General features: G+C 41.1%; 2 protein-coding genes across 8 annotated transcripts in view; one reads left to right on the top strand and one right to left on the bottom strand.

The window, feature by feature from the left end:
- The window catches only part of SERPINA10 (serpin family A member 10), a 35,995-nt gene extending 28,529 nt beyond the window's left edge, over positions 1-7,466 (top strand). Inside the window, exon 6 of one of the 2 annotated variants that reach the window (XM_079769071.1) lies at positions 7,080-7,466. The gene's annotated coding sequence lies outside the window, so the exon portion shown is untranslated. Of the gene's footprint in view, positions 1-256; positions 690-7,079 lie in introns of those variants that run through there. The other variant, XM_079769070.1, reaches the window with a different exon arrangement.
- The window catches only part of PPP4R4 (protein phosphatase 4 regulatory subunit 4), an 83,590-nt gene that overhangs the window by 17,414 nt on the left and 46,206 nt on the right, over positions 1-19,970 (bottom strand). For all 6 annotated transcript variants that reach the window (XM_079769067.1, XM_079769062.1, XM_079769063.1 and 3 more), the window contains 9 exons: positions 19,524-19,645; positions 14,674-14,796; positions 13,484-13,653; positions 12,677-12,796; positions 10,613-10,690; positions 9,557-9,640; positions 8,564-8,746; positions 2,643-2,748; positions 814-961 (listed from right to left, as the gene is read on the bottom strand). In XM_079769067.1, coding sequence (XP_079625193.1) covers positions 814-961; positions 2,643-2,748; positions 8,564-8,746; positions 9,557-9,640; positions 10,613-10,690; positions 12,677-12,796; positions 13,484-13,653; positions 14,674-14,796; positions 19,524-19,645 — 1,134 coding nt within the window. The remainder of the gene's footprint in view (positions 1-813; positions 962-2,642; positions 2,749-8,563; positions 8,747-9,556; positions 9,641-10,612; positions 10,691-12,676; positions 12,797-13,483; positions 13,654-14,673; positions 14,797-19,523; positions 19,646-19,970) is intronic.

The raw sequence follows: 19,970 nt of genomic DNA, 5'->3' as shown, positions 1-19,970 counted from the left end.
TGAACTTTTCAACATCTTTTGGCAATTCTTCTTGGTATATTTTCTCTCAATAGCAACCCTATGCTTATTGCCTTGACAATTTTTCCTGTTAGTATTATAATATTGCCTACAATTCATGTGAGTTCATTAAAAAAGATGCACATATGTCACACAGCATAAAGTAAGTGGCTAGCATGTGAAAACGCAGCAGGGAGATCTGGAGTTCTTGTGTTCAGGGAAATCTTGGCCACCTGACTTTGTGTCTCTACCCCTACAGACCTGAGGTCCTCAAATTCAGAACAGAGACATGGAGCATAGAACACAGAAATCTAATGGCTGACGGACTACAATTCTCAACTCATTATGCACTGTACAAACAACTGGAAGAGCATTCGCGTACGAAATGCCACTGACCTATTCACTTAAAAATGGTTAAAATGGTAAATTTTATGTTATGTATCTTATCACAATTAAAAGGAAGAAATAATATGCGTATTTTGGGAGGGGAAAAAAAAGGCAAAATATATCTATTACTTTTTTTCAATTTTCAAGCAAGCCATTTCCAGTCCTGTTCCATCTAATCAAACAGTTAACCAACTGCAAATGACATGACATCTATTGGGTTTCAAAAATGCAAGACAGCTGAACATTGGAAAAGGCAAGAAAAAGACTTCACAGCAGCCCTACTCCTGTTCACTAAGAATTTCAAAGCTAACATAAATTCTCTACTTGAATTTTTAATTGACTAAGAAAAAACATTTTGCATATATTCATTATAGTAGATACACATTAAAATACATTTTTTCAAATATTTTCTTGAATTGATAGCCATACCTCACATTTGCTACTGGATCATGTGTCAGTTCAATAACAGGCAGAAAGAAATATTTACAGAAAAATGATTTGGAAAAGAGCTCTATAATAAATTCACAGGTATCCAAAAATCGAAGTCTATTCCAATAACTTTTTCCTTGGCCCAGTTCTAAAAACAAAACCAAAAAAATTAACATAAGCTTAATGTTTTCTACATGAAAATACATATGACAGAATCAGACACAAAATCCATGTCATGTTTATTTATACCCACAACTTACTTAGCAAATACAAGAGATAAGAGAAAAAAATCATATTATATAACCCCAGGTTTGTAAACCCCAAGTTAATAATACCTCAAAAAACAGGGAAAAAAATCTATTAAACATTGCATTCAATCCCATGAGCATTTAGTAAATACTGAATGACTACATCTACTATTTTTGGTCACCCACTATGTGCTAAGTACTTTAAACATATTACCTCATTCAATCCTGGAAAACAATCCATGGGATAAGCACATACTTATCCCTCCTAAAGGATAAGGGTACTGAGGTTCAAAGACATTACAGTGGCAGAGCAGGTAAGGGCAGAGCTAGAATTCAAACGCAGGTATGTGTAACTTCAAAACCTTTCAGCAACCAAATTAACTGTTTTCTTCCTCGTTTACTTAAAAAGGCTTTGAAGTGAACAGTCATATGTAAATACAGTATTATTAAAATAATTCAGATCAAATTAAAAGAATAATTTTCTCCCTTATTATGTAAATGTTCAAAGGCAGCATTTTTAATATTTAAAACCAAATTCTTTTAAAATAAAAAATTTTAGCCCTGGCTGGGTAGCTCAGTTGGTGAGAGCATTGTGCCCATACACCAAGGCTGTGGGTTTGATCCCCAGTCGGGGCGCATATAAGAATCACCCAATGAATACGTAAATAAGTGGGATAACCAATTTATGTTTCTCTCTCTTTTCTTCTCTCTCTAAAGCCAATCAATAAAAATAAATCAATAAAACATTTTAAATGTAAGGTCCTACCCAATGAAAAATAAAAATTTAATTAAAATAGACTAAAAAATGAAACATTAAAGTATACTACGCATAACTTTTCATAAATGAAATTTTATGTACTCTTAATGTTTTTGAAAAGCGGCAATCTATACTTAAATTGGTAAACCCCAGAAATAATTAGAAAATCTCTACCCACCTATGCTGGACAACAGTTTAATAATAGCTTAAAGACATGATTATCAAAGGAAGTATACAATAATTAACAAATTCACTAAGTAGATATAGATGTAGGCCACTATTTTTAAAATTAACACTTCCACTAAAGGTTTTTGTCTTGATTTTGGCCCTTAGCAAATTAAAATAAATTTTCGTTTGTTAATTGACTTAATTTTTAACACATTATAAGCCACCTAGACTCACAGATTCACATTTATTCAACTCTATTCAAGAAAAAAAAAAACACCTCATGGTTAATATTTAAAACAGAAAGATAAATGCTTAGATTCATGGATATTCTTTTTATATTTTAGTTTCAAATTATTTTTCATTAGGGGAGAAACTAGGCTTTTAGCAAAAGTATACATATTTTAAGTTCTCAACTGCAGAAATTCACACAAAAAAAGGCCCAGAATAATTATTACTTTCATTCATCACAGCTCTGATCCTGTCATATAGATTTCTAAAACAAACCAAAATATTGCCTGTGAAACTCAAACATAAACACTCTAGGTATTACCAACATCAGCCTAACTACTCATGGCAAAATGATACGTAAGTCAGAAATAATTAAGGCCAACTACTTTGTTTACCTTTTTTCAAAATAACAGACAATGATTACTCACGTTCAATTAATTTTTGAATGACCTCAAGTCTCTGTTCTTGTTTACGATTATAACGTAGAAAAATGCATAAAGTTCGTGAAGCTGCCTTTTGGACAGGTAAGACTTTCTTAAAGAAAGAAGAAAGACAATTAAACTAGTCTATTAGTATATATTCTGAATAACTTGGCCCACAAGTCAATTTTAAGTTACTGAGTAAAAGAGCAGTATAATCTGCTTCTCAAATCACTGTACTCATAGCCCTCTGTGTCTCCATAATTTAATGTTAATATCATTCAGACAAATCAACTTGTCTCTGTAATACATCACATTACAAAGTTAATTTAATTTGGCACTGTCATTTCCGTATCATCCAGATTTGATTCATATTTAACTGTCATTTTCTTGCCACTTCATCATAAGTGACAATCTCCCCAAATATATTCTCTTAGTCATTCCCTGGACCAGACACTCGTTTATTCAACAAACTTTAGCTAGAACATTCCCTGCCTCGGGTGCATCACTAAAAACGTGCCACTTCTAAAATATAAATTTAGAGATTCCCACGATCAGGTATGTTCTTCATTCCTTCTGGCTCACTTCTGGCTCTTTAACCGCTCTGCCATTGACTGAGATCCCTGGTCCATGACACGATAAAGCGTAGAATCCAAAGGACACCATGACACTCTTACAGGGTACTACACTCTGTTGTCCTTTGAATTTCGGTCACACCACTGGGAACCTCAATTCTAAATGAATTCAACCATCCACCTATGTCAGGTTTTGGTTCAAGATACTTGTTAGAGAAAAATTTCTTAACCAGATATACAGGGAGGGGCAAAAGTAGTTTTACAGTTGTTCATATGGAAAATCTATCTATATAATAGAGGAATATGCAAATTAGCCAGGACCCCGTAACGTCATGGCCGAACAGCAGGGATCTGAGGCTGCATGGTGCCTGGCCAGGGCGAGGGACCTCAGGCCACACCCCCAACCCCAGTGCCAGGCCGGGAGACCTCAGGTCATGTGCCCCCTGCCCGGCAGGGCTTGACGGGGGACCTCAGGCCACACCCCCAACCTGGCAGGGCTTGACAGGGGACCTCAGGCTGTGGTCCCAACTCCAGTGCTGGGCAGGGGGCCCTGAGGCTGTGCCCCCCACCCAGCGGGGCTTGATGGGTTACCTGAGACTGCGGCCCCTATTCGGCACCAGGCCAGGGACCCGAGACTGCACCCTTCGCCCGGAGGGGCTTGACTTGACAGGGGTGGGGCCGGCCAGGTCTGGGTCTCACCCAATGGGGATGGGGTTGCCGGGTCTGGGTCTCCAGTGTTTTCGAAGTGTGTGCCGGTGGTGGGAGGGGACTTGACTCTAGATCCTGCAGTGCGCCCCAGACTCTGACAGGAGGGAGATTTTCATATACATTTTACTAACTTTCTTTCATCTCTAACACTTCTATTATAGAAAAAGAGCAAATAGCAATATTAAAATATTTCCTCTAATTAATTCCCTTTTAATGTACACAAATTTTGTGCACCGGGCCACTAGTAATATAATAATAAATAATAATACAAGAATAAACTGTTTGGAATACTCACAAATGTAAACCTACTTTTGCCCCTCCCTGTATTGTGTCCTGTGTAAGTTCATGTTCACCATCTTGGCTTCATATCTTATGTAATAGAAGGCTAATATGCAAATTGTCCCCTCAACCAGTTTGATCAGGGGGCAGGACCAGCCCGTCAACTACCCGCGGTCTCCCCCTGCCGGCCCGGCCCGATCAGCCTCAGTAGGGGCAGGCTGACCGGACCCCACGCACCGGGCCTCTAGTAAGCATTATAATATTCAATTCTTGAAGATTCAGATTATTATAATGGGGAGCTTTGAAATTCAAGTAGAATAAAACTTTACATTGCTGAGAGAATATTGCCTGCTATCTCATCTCATCTATCCTATCTAATAAAAGAGTAATATGCAAATTAACCATCACTCCACTACACCCACAAGCCACGCCCACCAGTCAATCAGGAGCAAGTATGCAAATTAACCCAACCAAGATGGCTGCAGCCACGGAGCGAGCAGGAGGCTTGGGTTTCCGTGGCAATGGAGGAAGCCAAGCTTCCCCACACACTCTGGCGGGCCCTGGACTCCACTCAAGGCTACAAAGTTTCAATTATAGAAGATAAATAAATCCCAACAAGAATGGCTGCAGCCACGGAGCGAGCAGGAGGCTTAGGTTTCCCCGGCAATGGAGGAAGCCAAGTTTCTGGCAGGCCCAGGCCTCTGCCAAAGGCTACAAAGTTTTAATTATAGAAGATAAATAAATCCCAGATATGAGGACCTCCACTTGTATTTTATAAAACTGTTTCCAGTGTATGAGATGCTATTCTGTGTGGTGTTTTTAATGTATTGAATGTAAAAAGGAAATGTTCACTACAAATTAGAATAGGAAATTTAAGAAGTACACATAAACAGAAATACCACAGAATTTTTTTAAAAATTTAGATACATGAACTAAGTAAAAGCATGTTATTCTTTTCTTTCATTTTGTGTATACAATAGAATTTCAAATGAATATATACTACTTACATGAAAAATACAGATATTTTGTACTTTACAGTATCCTATATAATAAAGGAATATGCTAATTGACCCTCACACCATTGCACAAGATGGTTGCCCCCATGTGGTCAAAGATGGCTGCCACAAGATGGCCAGCAAGGGAGGGTAGTTGTGGGTGATCAGGCCAGCAGGGGAGGGCAGTTAGGGGCAACCAGGCCAGCAGGGGAGGGCAGTTGGGGGGGGGGGGGACCAGGACTGCAGGGGAGGGCAGTTAGGAGTGACCAGGCTGGCAGGGGAGGGCAGTTGGGGGGGACCAGGCCAGCAGGAGGGCAGTTGGGGGCAATCGGGCTGGCAGGGGAGCAGTTAGGCGTCGATCAGGCTGGCAGGGGAGTGGTTAGGGGGTGATCAGACTGGCAGGCAGGCGAGCGGTTGGGAGTCAGCAGTCACAGATTATGAGAGGGATGTCCAACTGCCGGTTTAGGCCCGATCCCTGGGATCGAGCCTAAACCGGCAGTTGGACATCCCCCGAGGGGTCCCAGATTGGAGAGGGTGCAGGCTGGGCTGTGGGACATCCCACCCCTCAGTGCACGAATTTCGTGCACCGGGCCTCTAGTATATTATAAAAGGTAAATAAATAAATAAATAAATAAATAAATAAATAAATAAATGTAAATTATCTTTGGGGCCAGAATTTAAAGGTAAATGCAATCATATCACAAGCACATAAAAGGCAGCTTGAAGATGTTGGGACAATTTGAGCACACAAAGAATGGCTGCAGCTGATTAAAACATTATTTAATATAAAAATGAGTCTAAACAAGAGACAAAACCAAAAATAAAATTCCTTTGTCACCACTGAAAGTGGCTTCTGCCCCAAATGCTAGCCCTACAAATTGAGAGAGGGAATGAATAAGAATCCATCCTGTCTTTACACTAGGAAATGTATTTCAGGTGATCAAATAGCCCAAGTGGATAGAGAAGAACATCTCTTCACAGAAGAATGTCATTAAAAATGTAGAAGAAATGATAGAATTTTTAAAAATCACTCTTTCGCAAGTTCTAATGAAATAATTGATTCAGGTTAAGAATTATCAATGGTTGCAAAAACTAATGGGTAAAAGGCTGATGGGAAATTGGGTGTCAGCTTCAGATTACAATGCAAATCACAGGGAGAAAGCATAATTTTGAAGTGGACTAACAGAGCTGTTATCACCTGCACAGCCACGCTTAGGTCACTTATAGGGACAACCATCCAGATTCCATGTAATATAAATATACAGTAGCACTTATGAAATATTCTTGCCAAAAATGCTTAACCTAAACCTCAGCAAGCCCTTACATCTACCTTCCAGTTTACAAGAAACATGAAAATAGATGAACAAATTAACCCAATGAAAAAGCAATCTAACAAACATAGAAATGAAATATTCCACGGGACAACTAAGTCTTCCCAAATTCAACATCATGAAAAAACAGGGAACGGGGGAGGAAGGAATCTGTTCTAGATTTAGAGATGTAACAACCCAAGGCAGTAGCTAGACCTTCATTAGATCCTCCACATCTACACGCTCACTCGTTACTGTGCTCAAGCCTCTGCACGAGGCACTCTTGATTGGAAGGCTTTTTCCTGCCATTATGTCCACAACAGCATGCTGCCGCCCTCCATCACTTTCTTTCCCTCCAGCTTGCTCTGTAGTTCTTCACTGTATTTTTCATCCTTGACATGCTACATATGTATGTGCTTGTTTATTGCCTGTCTCCAATAAAATGGAAGCTTCCACAAAAATAGGTCCTTTGTCTCTTCCATTCATATTGTATTCCTAGCATCCAGAACAATGTTAAAGAAATGAATAATATTATGATCATTAGATATAAAACTAAACGTAAATTTTTCTTTTCTCCAGAGACTACTGAAACAGGAGTGTCTTCTTTGGTCATGAAAAGTGTGCGGTAATAATCATGTATCTCTTTTTATGTGTGGAATTACCTCCTTGTAAAAGAGAACAAGAAAACAAATCTCTGAGACTTAAAAGTATTTTGTTCACACTCTATGGTTATAAATCATTTCTCTGTCCTAGTAAGAGAAGCTAAAAATATGGAGTAATTATGTAGTCTTAGTTTTCTAAATACAAGCATGCCTACTAAGTAATTAAATTGAGACAATAAGACCAAACTTCATAGCACTTTTTAGTACGTGTAAGTACTGGTATATTTACTTACTTTATCACCTATCACTCTCCTCACCACAACCTCCTTGGAACACAAGCTCCATTAGAGCAGGACTCTGTCTGTCTTGGTCACTCCTGTATCCCCAACTCTTAGTGCCCGACAGAGAGCAGGCACTCAGAGAAGTAATATCTGCATAAAATAGTCAATAAGTCTGCTCAATTTTATGTGACGTTCCAATGTGGTGCACTCATGCACTGTCTTCTGACCAGGACGTGATTGTTTCAAAATCACTCTGGCAGTCATTCTACCTGTAATGTACCTTGAAATAAACTTGTAGAAGTGGTAGTTCATGAAACATGCCTATAATTTTTAAACATAACTAGTAAATGACACCAATGTCATATTTTTCTCTTTTTAGTCTTTGAAGCCAAAACTAATTTGGGTTTTTGAGATGGCTGCTAGATTTCATTCTCTCCCTTTTATTAAGAACAATGAGAATTTAAAGTACATTTTTAACAGTTTCTAAAATGTATTTATATGGAAATTCTTATACTTCAAAAAGTGGTTGTAAGATGTCATACAAAATGTACAGTGAACTGTGGGTTAAATTATCCCCTCTGGGAATTCTTGTGAAAAAGGGCAGACAACGTACGCAATGAGGAAGTTTACGTACAACTCTCCCCCCCTTCTCTCACTGCCCTCCCTCACCCGCCCCGCTTCTGATTCAAATTTTAAAGTTATCCCTAGAAGGGCATCCATGTTTTTGGTATAAGCTTTGCCTGTTACGCAGCCACTCTTTAGGTGCTATTTTTAAAAAGTAGCCAAACTAATATTCAGGGGACTGAGGGAGCCTTGGCACAACGGCAGGGTTGAAGTAGGCACTGAGGCCACGACACATAAAAGGTGTTCGTCAGAGCAGAAGGGGCACTTGCAGTCGAGGTCGCACGCTCCTGTCAGCCTTCGCCTGGGACAGACTGCATCAGGTTGAGGTGAGTCTATTGGCCCTCTCCCTGGCGCTATGCAAACAGGGAAGTGAAGGTGTCACCTGCTCACTCCTCCCCCGCTGGGCAGAAGATGACCAAGGGAGATGAGTGGAGAAGCAACCCGGGAAGAAAACCTCCTTCCGGCAGAATGGAATGAACTGGGTGCTGCACTACTTCAAGAATGTAAAAAACTTGCTAGAAATCCCAAAGAAGAAGATAAAGGGTGTGGGGCTCACATTTGTCATCATGATTGTGAACATTCTTTGTAAGAAACGATAATAAATCTGGTCACTTGATATGATGTGTGGCAGGCAGGCATATTTCTGTAGCAGCTTCTCGTGGGTTCTCCATTTTAAAGAGGCTGCAGCTCGCTGTTCAGCAGCCGTGAGTGCTGGAATCAAGTCAGGCAGGGAAGGCAACTGAAACGGAAACACACCAAAAGCCAGCGATAAATAAATCAGCTGCAGGATTCCGTCAGATTAGTCAGCCAACAACACTCTGAGGAAGGCAATGCTCTTGTTCATTTCAGAACACAGGCGGCATCTCAGTTGTCACAGGGAGATAATAATCTGATTAAATTAAATGCTTAAAAAATATCCAAAGCCCTAGCCGGTTTGGCTCAGTGGATAGAGCGTCGGCCTGTGGACTGAAAGGTCCCAGGTTCGATTCCCGGTCAAGGGCATGTACCTTGGTTGTGGGCACATCCCCAGTAGGGGGCGTGCAGGAAGCAGCTGATGGATGCTTCTCTCTCATCAATGATATCTCTCTATCCCACTCCCTTCCTCTCTGTAAAAAAATCAATAAAATATATATATATTTTTTTAAATATCCAAAAATAAAATTTATTAGTTGTTGGAAACAAAATTTTGAAATAGAGACTGGGACTCTCACAACCCTTCTAATTAAAGTAAAATTTATTCTATTTCACTGTCAGCCAACTTTGACTTTCTTTGTCTTTACAAGTTGTTATTCTTGGAATAATAATTAATGTGAATAAAAACTGAAAATATGAATGTAAACTCCAAGGACTGCAAACAAAGCCATGGCAGTATAAGAATTGTGGAGGAAATTCAAGCTGCTCAGACTCCAACAGGCGTTTACTGAGCACCTACTATGTGTCAAGCACTATTTAAATGTTTCCCATACAGCCTTTCACTGAATCCCCCACAACTCTGTAGAGAAAGATAGTACTTTACAGCGTTCAGAAACTTTTTGACATATGGAATTACCTTATTTTCTTGAATACTGCTTTCTCCACCAGTAGACATAAGTTCCAGGATTTCTGGAAGATGATCTATAAGAGCATCTAGTACCTTTTAATAGAGATATTGATTATTCTTGTGGCAATTACAATGTTTTTCTGATCTCAGATTAGTTAACTTCACATGTCAATTCCTACACAGAAACAGTGCTATTTACCAAACAACATTCTGGAGGGTTCTACTTTCTTACTTGCCTGACATCTTCTTGCTGGAGGGCCTTGGAGACATAATCAACTGCCTTGATCAAACTACCTATCACTATCACACTATACTAAACTATACTAAACTATATTGCCTCTTAATATGTTTAAACAGTCTACATCTGAGACAGCTACACACCAATCTGCTCAAACACGTTTGAAAAGCACCCTTGGTGATGCAGAGTTGCACTATAGCAAGCTAGTATCACTTAGGTGGCTAGAATATACTATCACATCAAAAGTAAGTATTTCAAAGCCTTCACAAGTATACTCCCCACGTAATGCTGAGAGAGAAAAAGATATGAAATGTGATATAACATAGGGTTACAATTGTGTAAAATAAAAACCTTTATATAGAAAAAATGAAAAAATTTAACAAAATACTAATAGTGATTGGAACTAAAGGTACTCACTCTTTTAAAAGTTTGTCTACTTTTTGGCATTTCCAAAATTTTCCTGAACAAACAAATATATATGTATATATAGGATGTCCCCAAAAAATGTATACACACTTTGAATAATTATTATTTCCAATGGATTAAATCTGAAAAGAAAGAAATATGAATTGAGCTATCAACTTTTAATAGCATATAGATTTGGGGGGAACATCCTATATATTTTTTTAACTGAATATATTTTAAAACCTAATTTTTATAAAATACCTTCCCAACTTTCAGTCTCTGATACAGTGGTACATGGACTCCAAGCTTCTGGGGCTGGTCAGCTGAAAGGCTATACAATTCCCAAGAAGTAGGGGGGAAGGCATTGATGTATTCAGACTTAACATAAAACAAGTAAAACTCAAAGAGTAAGAAGATATTACCTCCAGTGATTCGTCTTGTAATAATGTTATTAGTTCTTTATGTATTAAATATACGCCAGAATTCAGAAGTTTAGACACCTAAAATGTAGCAATAAAGTCTCTCAGATTTGACTCTACTAGACATATAAAGGTTGTAATAATAATTCTTAAAATTACATCCCTGTTAGGTCTTCTAAAATGAGACTAGGTTAAAACAGAAATATAACATTAGACTTGTAGAAAAATTACTTGCATACATAACTAGCTTTATCTGCTATAACATGCTAAAGTGTGCGGACAGATGAGGGTAAGAGACGAACATATGGCATGGAAGTGCAGGAAACTGAGTTTATCAGAGTCATAACTTCGCTGTCACAAGCACTAATGAGCCCAGGGTGCCTCCGTGCACGGTGGGAAGCCTCAGAGCAGCCATCGGATCCAACGGGACATCTCAGGTTTATGAGCATTCATCCCGGCTCAGGGCTTCTGAGAAAGGCAAGTGCTACTTCAGGCCCACGACACAGGGTGGAGACAGGGCCTCAGCGAGCAAAAAGAAAGGCTTTCCCATCAGAGACTTCAGTCAGCATGCGAGGAGTTGGGACAGTCTAGCCTAAAGTAAGCACTTAGTATAAATATGTTGAATGAATGGATTAATAAATAATAAAAATATAATATTTCTGTAAACTAAGTTTATAAACATTCTAAGAAGATAATTGAGAACATTTAAAAAAGATTTAGGACTAGACTGTGAAAGAAATATAGAGCTTATATTTTCTAATATATCTATAAATAGAAGTGTAAAAATACCAAATAATCATCCTACCTAATATAAGAGTAATATGCAAATTAACCATCACTACACCCACAAGCCATGCCCACCAGCCAATCAGAGTGAGTATGCAAATAAACCCAAACAAGATGGATTCAGCCACAGAGAGCAGGAGGGAGGCTTGGGTTTCCCAGGCAACGGAGGAAGCCAAGCTTTCCGCCTGCCCTTGCCAGCCTAAGCCTCCACTCAAGGCTACAAAGTTTCAATTATAGAAGGTAAACAAATCCAAACAGAAATGGCGGCAGCCATGGAGCTGGAAAGAGCGAGAGGCTAGGGTTGCCCTTGGCAATGGAGGAAGTAAAGCTTTACGCACACCCTGGCCGGCCCAGGCCTCCGCTTAAGGCTACAAAGTTTCAATTATAGAAGATACACAAACCCCAACAGAAATGGCTGCCGGCCACAGAGCGAGCAGGAGGCTTGGCTCCGCTCCAGGCTACAAAGTTTCAATTGTAGAAGGTAAATAAATTCAAGATACCAGGGCCTCCACTTGGGTCGCTGGGGGGCGTGGCTGGCCTGCAAACCACCACAGGCCCCTCGCTCAGGCCATCCCACGCCCCAAGGGAACCCCCACCCTGATCCGGGACACCCTTCAGGGCAAACCAGCTGGCCCCCACCCATGCACCAGGCCTCTATCCTACCTAATAAAAGAGTAATACGCAGATTGACCATCACTCCAACACACAATATGGCTGCCCCATGTGGTCAAAGATCCTGCCCCCATGTGGACACAAGATGGCCACCATAAGATGGCCAGCAGGAAAGGGCAGTTGGGAGGGACCAGGCCTGCAAGGGAGGGCAGTTGTGGGCGATCAGGTAAGCAGGGGAGGGCAGTTGGGAGGCACCAGGCCTGCAAGGGAGGGCAGTTGAGAAGGACCAGGCCTGCAAGGGAGGGCAGTTGGAGGCGATCAACCCTGCAGGGGAGGGCAGTTAGGGGTGACCAGGCCAGCAGAGGAGGGAAGTTGGGGGCAAATAGGCTGGAAGGGGAGCAGTTAGACATCAATCAGGCTGGCATGGGAGTGGTTAGGGGGTGATCAGGCTGGCAGGCAGAAGTGGTTAGGGGCAATCAGGAAGGCAGGCAGGCGAGCAGTTGGGAGCCAGCAGTCCTGGATTGTGAGAGGGGTCCCAGATTGGAAAGGGTGCATGCAGGCTGGGCTGAGGGACAACCCCCCGCCCCCATGCACGAATTTCGTGCACAGGGCCTCTAGTCTAGTTAATAGGTAGAATTAACAACAAATGTATCACTTCTTCAGACTTACTTCATAAAAGCAAATGGCAATAGTGTATCTGACGGGTACTTCAGGGTCATGACAAAGGCAAAAGAATGTAGAATAGAGTTCCAATTGGAAATTTTTAGGGTCAACAAAAACAATCATGGCCTGGTGGAGGTGGAAGGAGAGAAAAGCATGCATCAATACATAATATTATAATCATTTCACTTAAATTGAAATCATGTCCTCTGAATCATAATTTACTTAGAAATCATTTTTGGAAGATCCAAATGTATGCATATAATTCTAATCTTATATAATAAAAGCCTAATATGCAAATTGTCCCCTCAACTGAGAGTTTGACCGCTTGCTATGACATGTGCTGACCACCAGGGGGCAACATGGAACATGGCAGGCATCTGCGATGCAGTGCTGGCAGTGGGTGGCGCTAGCAATGGGTGGCACTGGAGGTGCTGCCAGCCCTGATGGGCCCGACAAGAGCAGGACCGCAGTGGGATGGTGGAGCAGGTGAGGGGGCAGCACCAGGCCAAGGCGGGGTGCCAGGAGGGGCTGTGGAGCTGCGAGGCCGGGGGCGCGCACTGGGCCCCAGCTCGTGCCCCCAGCCTTGCAGCCCACCCTGAGGGACCCCATCTGTGCACGAATTCGTGCACTTGGCCTCTAGTTTATACATAGAAGTCAATGTAATTACACCAACATTTACTAGGTACCTACTATATATACCAGACAATGCTAAACAGCAGGTGTCAAATATGGCAATATTTTTAATGCTATCTATTCACATAATTTTAAGTAATAATCAAAATGTTTAATCAGCACAAATATATAATGTATTACCGGAAGGTTATAAGCACAGTTCTTCCGCACTGAAATATATTTCTTCTCCTGCTCTAGGATTTGGGGTGGAATCTGGTTTTCATTGAGTCCATTTTCTTGCTGCAAACCTAATGTACAAAGTTTCTTATAAAACTCCAAAAATCTCAAGTGTTGATCTGGAGTAAAAATTCCTAGAGAAATGTAAAACATTTGTTCAACATTTTAATTGAAAATAAAAATTAAAAAGATAAAAGCAAAGTACAATACAAATTAGAACAGAATATTTAAGTAAATGGTTAGAGATCATAAATAACAGCAACAAGGAGAAAAGGGTAACTGTTATTAAGAAATCTAAAGGGTCTATTGTTTCACCTTATGTTGATTTTAATAATATTTTAATTTCAGTAGCATAAACTATGCAATACAAGAATTATGCCTGCATTAATTTCTGCAGCATAAGTCACACTGCAGACCTAACAAGTCACTATAATAATAATAGTGTGGCTGTTATTGCTACTTACTCATGGTAAATATACTAAATTGTCTGCTGAAAAGACATGTATATGTGTCTACAGAGGAGCTTGAAAATTGAATCTGAAAGATGGCAAAGTAAACTCAAAATATTTTTTATCAATAAACTGGTTCCATTAACTATGTTAGGGAGCTTGGAACTCAGGATGAATTCCAATATATTTTTCAACCACCCATTAAAAGTCTACAATCCACATAAAAAGTTTTACTATGCTAGATGGTTATAACTTAATTAATGATTACATTATTATAGTAAGCTAAGAACTGGCTAATATGTTCAAAGTGCCAAGTGTTATGAGTGTTATTCTACATTCTAAGCTGAAACTATCATATCATACATTAATTATTCAACAGATGATTAATAAGAGTATACTTACTATGTACCAATAGTTAATATACCTGAGCTTCTTTTATCAGATACAAACTAACACATAAAATATTCAGAAATTTAAAGGGCTCTCCCTACTTCACTCTGTCATTGTTCAATCAAATAGGTTCTATTAGTAAAAAAGGTTATTTCTAAATGTGTTCTACATTATGCTACCAAAATTCTAAGATCTCTTAAGAGTTTACACACTTAAAGGTAAATTTTACAACTCAATGGCTGAGGTTTAGTGACAAAGGTAAGAAGAAAAAGGAAAAATTATCTTTAACCTTGAAATTCTTAGGATACATCATACCGTATAGTCCATGGCATAGTTTTCCTAAGTGGAAAGATAAGGAAATAAGAATTGATTCATCTGCTTTGAAAGATTTTTCACAAAATGATTTCACTAAGGGAAGTATAGTTTGACTTCTATCATCTGAAAAACAAACCAAAATAAAACATACTTTAGATCCATTGCTTGTACTGCACATTTGGAAACTAATAAATACACATAAATTCCAGAAAGAAATATTACTATGCTAGCCACATGGTAGTAAGAAATATCTGTAAATAATGAAGATGGCAGTGTATAGTGAAGAAAGGGTCAGAGGAGAGTTGAAATTATCAAAAACTTTAATGCCAGGCTGAGGGGGTTACACTTTACTAGTATATCGGGGGCATAGGGAATCCTATATAATAAAAGACTAATGTGCAAATCGACCGAATGGTGGAATGACCAGTCGCTATGATGCACAATGACCACCAGGGGGCAGACGCTCAACACAGGAGCTGCCCCCTGGTGGTCAGTGCACTCCCACAGGGGGAGCACCGCTCAACCCGAAGCTGAGCTGATGGCTGGCAAGCACAGCGGCGGTGACAGGAGCCTCTCCCACCTCCGCAGCAGTGCTAAGGATGTCTGACTGACGGCTTAGGCCCACTCCCCACGGAGCGGGCCTAAGTCATCAGTCAGACATCCCCCAAGGATCTCCTGGACTGCAAGAGGGTGCAGGCCAGGCTGAGGGACCCCCCCCCCCAAGTGCACGAATCTCATGCACCAGGCCTGTAGTAATATATAAAGTGATTATAAATTTAAAAGCTAAGATGATTGAGGTTTTGAGCCTGAATAATTAAAAATTCTAATATCACTAATACCAATACATGAGAGGCAGGCACAGAAAACCTTTCTGACTCTCTCTTGCATCCATCTCATGACTTTCTACAACTTTTTGATTGAAATTAAGTTAGCTTATAATATGTTCTATACAGTGAATTTCTTCACTATTACTTCTTAGGTAAGTCTTCTTTAAAATGTTGATTGATTTATTGAATATGCCTGCTTAAGTAAAAAGTTTGATATATTAGTAATACTTAAGTCTTGATTCTAAATACTCTGAATTTCTTAGTTATCTCAAACTTTCAGAAATGAATCACTATTTTATTAAGGGTCGGTCTGACAATACTAAGTAAAGTGCTGTAACAGGCTTATTTGTATTATTGTTATTACTGTTACGAGAGGCCCGGTGCACGAATTTGTGCACCAGTGGGATCCCTCAGCCTGACCTACGGAATCAGGCTGAAACCAGCTCTCCAATATCGCCTGAGGGGTCCCGGATTGCGAGAGGGCACAGCCCAGGCCAATGGTGCACAACTGGGGCCGAGGAAGTACGCAGGAGGTTGGCCAGCCAGGAAGGGACCACGGGAGGGCTCCAGGGCATATCCGGCCCATCTCGCTCAGTCCTGATCAGCCGGACCCCAGTAGCACGCTAACCTACCAGTCAGAGCATCTGCCCCCTGGTGGTCAGTGCACGTCATAGCGACTGGTCAACCGGCTGACTGCCCCCTGGTGGTCAGTGCACGTCATAGTGACTGGTCAACCAGTCAACTATCTGCCCCCTGGTGGTCAGTGCACGTCATAGCAAGCGATTGAGTGGCCTTAGCATATCATTAGCGTATTACGCTTTGATTGGTTGAACGGCAGACTGGACAACCGGACACTTAGCATATTAGGCTCTTATTATATAAGATTATAATCACATTTCAGTATCACCTGTACTGTTTTAACTAAATGACATTCTTTAAACAAGCACTTATTTAATTTCTTACAGAACAAACATATTAACCTTTTGCACTCGGATGTCGAGTGTGACGGTTATTTAATGTATCAATAATTTGAAATATAAAAAAATCCAAATAAATAAGTTTGTATGAAAAGAAACTCCAGTTTTTTATTCTACTGCCACGCTTTGTAAAATCTGGGGTATTGAAAAAATTAAATCCCGAGAATAAAGGAATCGAGAAAAAAGCAAGCGAGTGCAAAGGGTTAACAAGATGAAAGTTAAATGACCTCTGAACTTGAGAAAATGAGAGCAGCAAAGAAGCCAAAAACAAAAGTATCTTAAGACAGTGTGATCACAGTTTGCACAGCTGGCATAATGCAGGGGTCTGTTTACCTTTTTCGTAAACTTTCTAGGCTTTGCAGTTTATCTACTGAAACTACTCAACTCCGTCACTGTGGCACAAAATCAGCTACAGAGAATACATAAGCAGGAGGGCATGGCTATGCTCCAATAAACCTCATTTATAAAGCCAGGTGACAACGGGAGTTGGCCTATAGGCCATAATTTGCCAATCCCCTGGTATAAGGAATTTGGAAAGATGTTAGAAGGGAAAATATATTAGAACTGGGCACTGGAGCAGGAGAAGAAGTAGGCTAGGAAAAAAATAGAAGGGAGAAAAAACAGGAACAGAAAGAGCATGTGGAAAGGCTAAAGGTCTGAAAGAATTTGGTGTGCCACGTGAGGAAATAAAGCCATGAATACAGGTTAGGCCCAAACTGCCAATCACCAAGTGTGGGCCAGAGAAGGGGAAGAGATCAAAGCTGATACCAATTTTCTAGTTTGGATGCCTGGGGATGCCCCATTATTAGGACAAGGAGATTCATTTTTTCAGTCATTCAGTGTGCAGTGCAGTTTCTTTGCCTCTGGCTCATCATACAGCCTAAATATTATTCTAAAACATTCATATATAATTATTGTCCACATTGCAATAATCTTTAAGAGGCTCGAAAAATTCAGGTAATCCCGGCCAGCGTGGCTCAGTTGAGCATCGACCCATGAACCAGGAGGACATGCTCAGGCTGTGGGCTCAATCTCCAGTGCAGAGTGTGCAGGAGGCAGCCGGTCAATGATCCTCTCTCTTCATTGATGTTTTGATCTCTCTCTCCCTCTCCCTTCCTCTAAAATCAATTTTTTTAAAAATTTGGTAAAATTTGTTAATCCAAGTCAATGTAATCCTACAATTATGCAATAGTGTTTTATAGCTGAACTAGAAGCCCGGTGCACGAAATTCGTGCACGGTGGGGGGTTGTCCCTCAGCCCAGCCTGTACCCTCTCCAATCTGGGACTCCTGGAGGGATGTCCGACTGCCCGTTTAGGCCCTATCCTGGTGGGATCGGGCCTAAACGGGCAGTCGGACATCCCTCTCACAATCCAGGACTGCTGGCTCCCAACTGCTTGCCTGCCTGCCTTCCTGATTGCCCCTAACTGCTTCTGCCTGCCAGCCTGATCACCCCCTAACCACTCTGCTGCCAGCCTGGTTGATGCTTAACTGCTCCCCTGCCAGCCTGTTTGCCCCCAACTTCCCTCCTCTGCCAGCCTGGTCACCCCTAACTGCCCTCTCCTGCAGGGTTGATCACCTCCAAATGCCCTCCCTTGCAAGCCTGGTCCCTCGCAACTGCCCTCCCTTGCAGGCCTGGTCCCTCACAACTGCCCTCCCTTGCAGGCCAGGTGCCTCCCAACTGCCCTCTCCTGCTGGCTATCTTGTAGTGGCCATCTTGTGTCCACATGGGGGCAGGATCTTTGACCACATGGGGGCAGCTATATTGTGTGTCGCAGTGATGATCAATCTGTATATTATTCTTTTATTAGATAGGATAGAGGCCTGGTGCACGGGTGGGGGCCAGCTGGTTTGCCCTGAAGGGTGTCACAGATAAGGGTGGGGGTTCCCTTGGGGTGTGGGGCGGCCTGAGCGAGGGGCCTGTGGTGGTTTGCAGGCCGGCCACGCCCCCTGGCAACCCAAGGGGAGGCCCTGGTATCTGGAATTTATTTTCCTTCTACAATTGAAACTTTGTAGCCTGGAGTGGAGCCAAGCCTGGGGCTCCGGCAGCCATTTCTGTGGCAGTTAATTCACCTTCTACAATTGAAACTTTGTAGCCTTAAGCGGGTGGGCCCGGCCAGGGTGTGCGGAAAGCTTTGCTTCCCCTGTTGCCGCTGGCAACCCTGGCCTGCTCTCTCAAGCTCCATTCTGCCGCCATTTGTTTGAATTTGTTTACCTTCTATAATTGAAACTTTGTAGCTTGAGTGGAGGCTTAGGCCTGCAACGGCTATGGAAAGCTTGGCTTGCTCTGTTACCTGGGAAACCTTGCTCTCTGTGGCTGTAGCCATCTTGGATTGGGGTTAATTTGCATACTCGCCCTGATTGGCCGGTGGGCGTGGCTTGGCTGGTGGGTGTGGCTTATGTAGCGGAGTGATGGTTAATTTGCATATTACCATTTTATTAGAGAGGATACTTGATATTTACCCCTGCAAATTTCATCCTACAAGAATGGTTAATGTTTACTGATAAACTATATAAAGTCCAGAATTAGTCAAGAGTCTAGTCATACACTCAGGAGAGAAGCTCATTGTCTTTGTGATTTAATTTGCACAACACTAAGAAATACCTCCTTACCCATTCCCATGTTAATGCCCCTTTCCAGATTTCTTCTCCTGTGGGCCATGAGATTTCTAGTATTAAAATATTAAGGAGAGGAAACTAATTTAAATATTGCTTTAATCAAGGTCTTTCTTGATTAAAGGGTCAATTAGCTGAGCAAGTTAAAGGCTAATGACCAAGCCAAATTTCTAGTCCTACACACAAGTCGGTTAAATGTTGACAAGAGAAAAGGGAGATATGGAATATGCAGCAACAGTGGACACCATGAGGATAAGAGTAGCAGCAGAGAAACCACCATAGGAAGAGAGATAGGAAGGGAGTTTAACATTCATCATGAAACTTAACGTAAGAAATTCTGTCCTGCGCCCACCTTTACTCCTTATCAGTGCTACAAAATCTAGGGGAAAACACAGCTTTCGGAAGCAAAGGTGTGTCCACATGACGATTTACCTGTATCAAATACGTCAAGCAGATTGACCAAGGTTTCAAACGCTGCCAGCCGCACACTGCAGCCTTCATCCCTAGAGAGTTCTATTAATTCAGGGAGCACCACACTTTTTGTAAGGTCTGTCCTGCACAATAAGCAACGGAAGAAAATAAATCAAGTCAATACGTTTATAGCAAGAACTTACTAAAAACAAGTCACTGGGCTAGATGTTATAGGAAATTGGAAAAAATCATAAGACATGGCTCCTGCTCTCTAGAAACTTGCAGGCTGGTTGGGAAAGCTTGATATAAACATAAATATTAATATTAACTACAAAATTATTTAAATCAGGGTGTAGGCAAGAGGCAACCAATCAATGTGTCTCTCTCAGATTGATGTTTCTCTCTCTCTGTCTCTCCCCTTCCCTTCCACTCTCTCTAAAAATCAATGAAAAAATATCCATTAGTGAG

This window comes from Cnephaeus nilssonii, assembly GCF_951640355.1.
Source record: "Cnephaeus nilssonii genome assembly, chromosome: 4".
In the NCBI taxonomy this organism is placed as follows: domain Eukaryota; kingdom Metazoa; phylum Chordata; class Mammalia; order Chiroptera; family Vespertilionidae; genus Cnephaeus; species Cnephaeus nilssonii.
The sequence above is the reverse complement of the archived record's forward strand: the minus strand, read 5'-3'. Positions and strand labels throughout refer to the sequence as shown.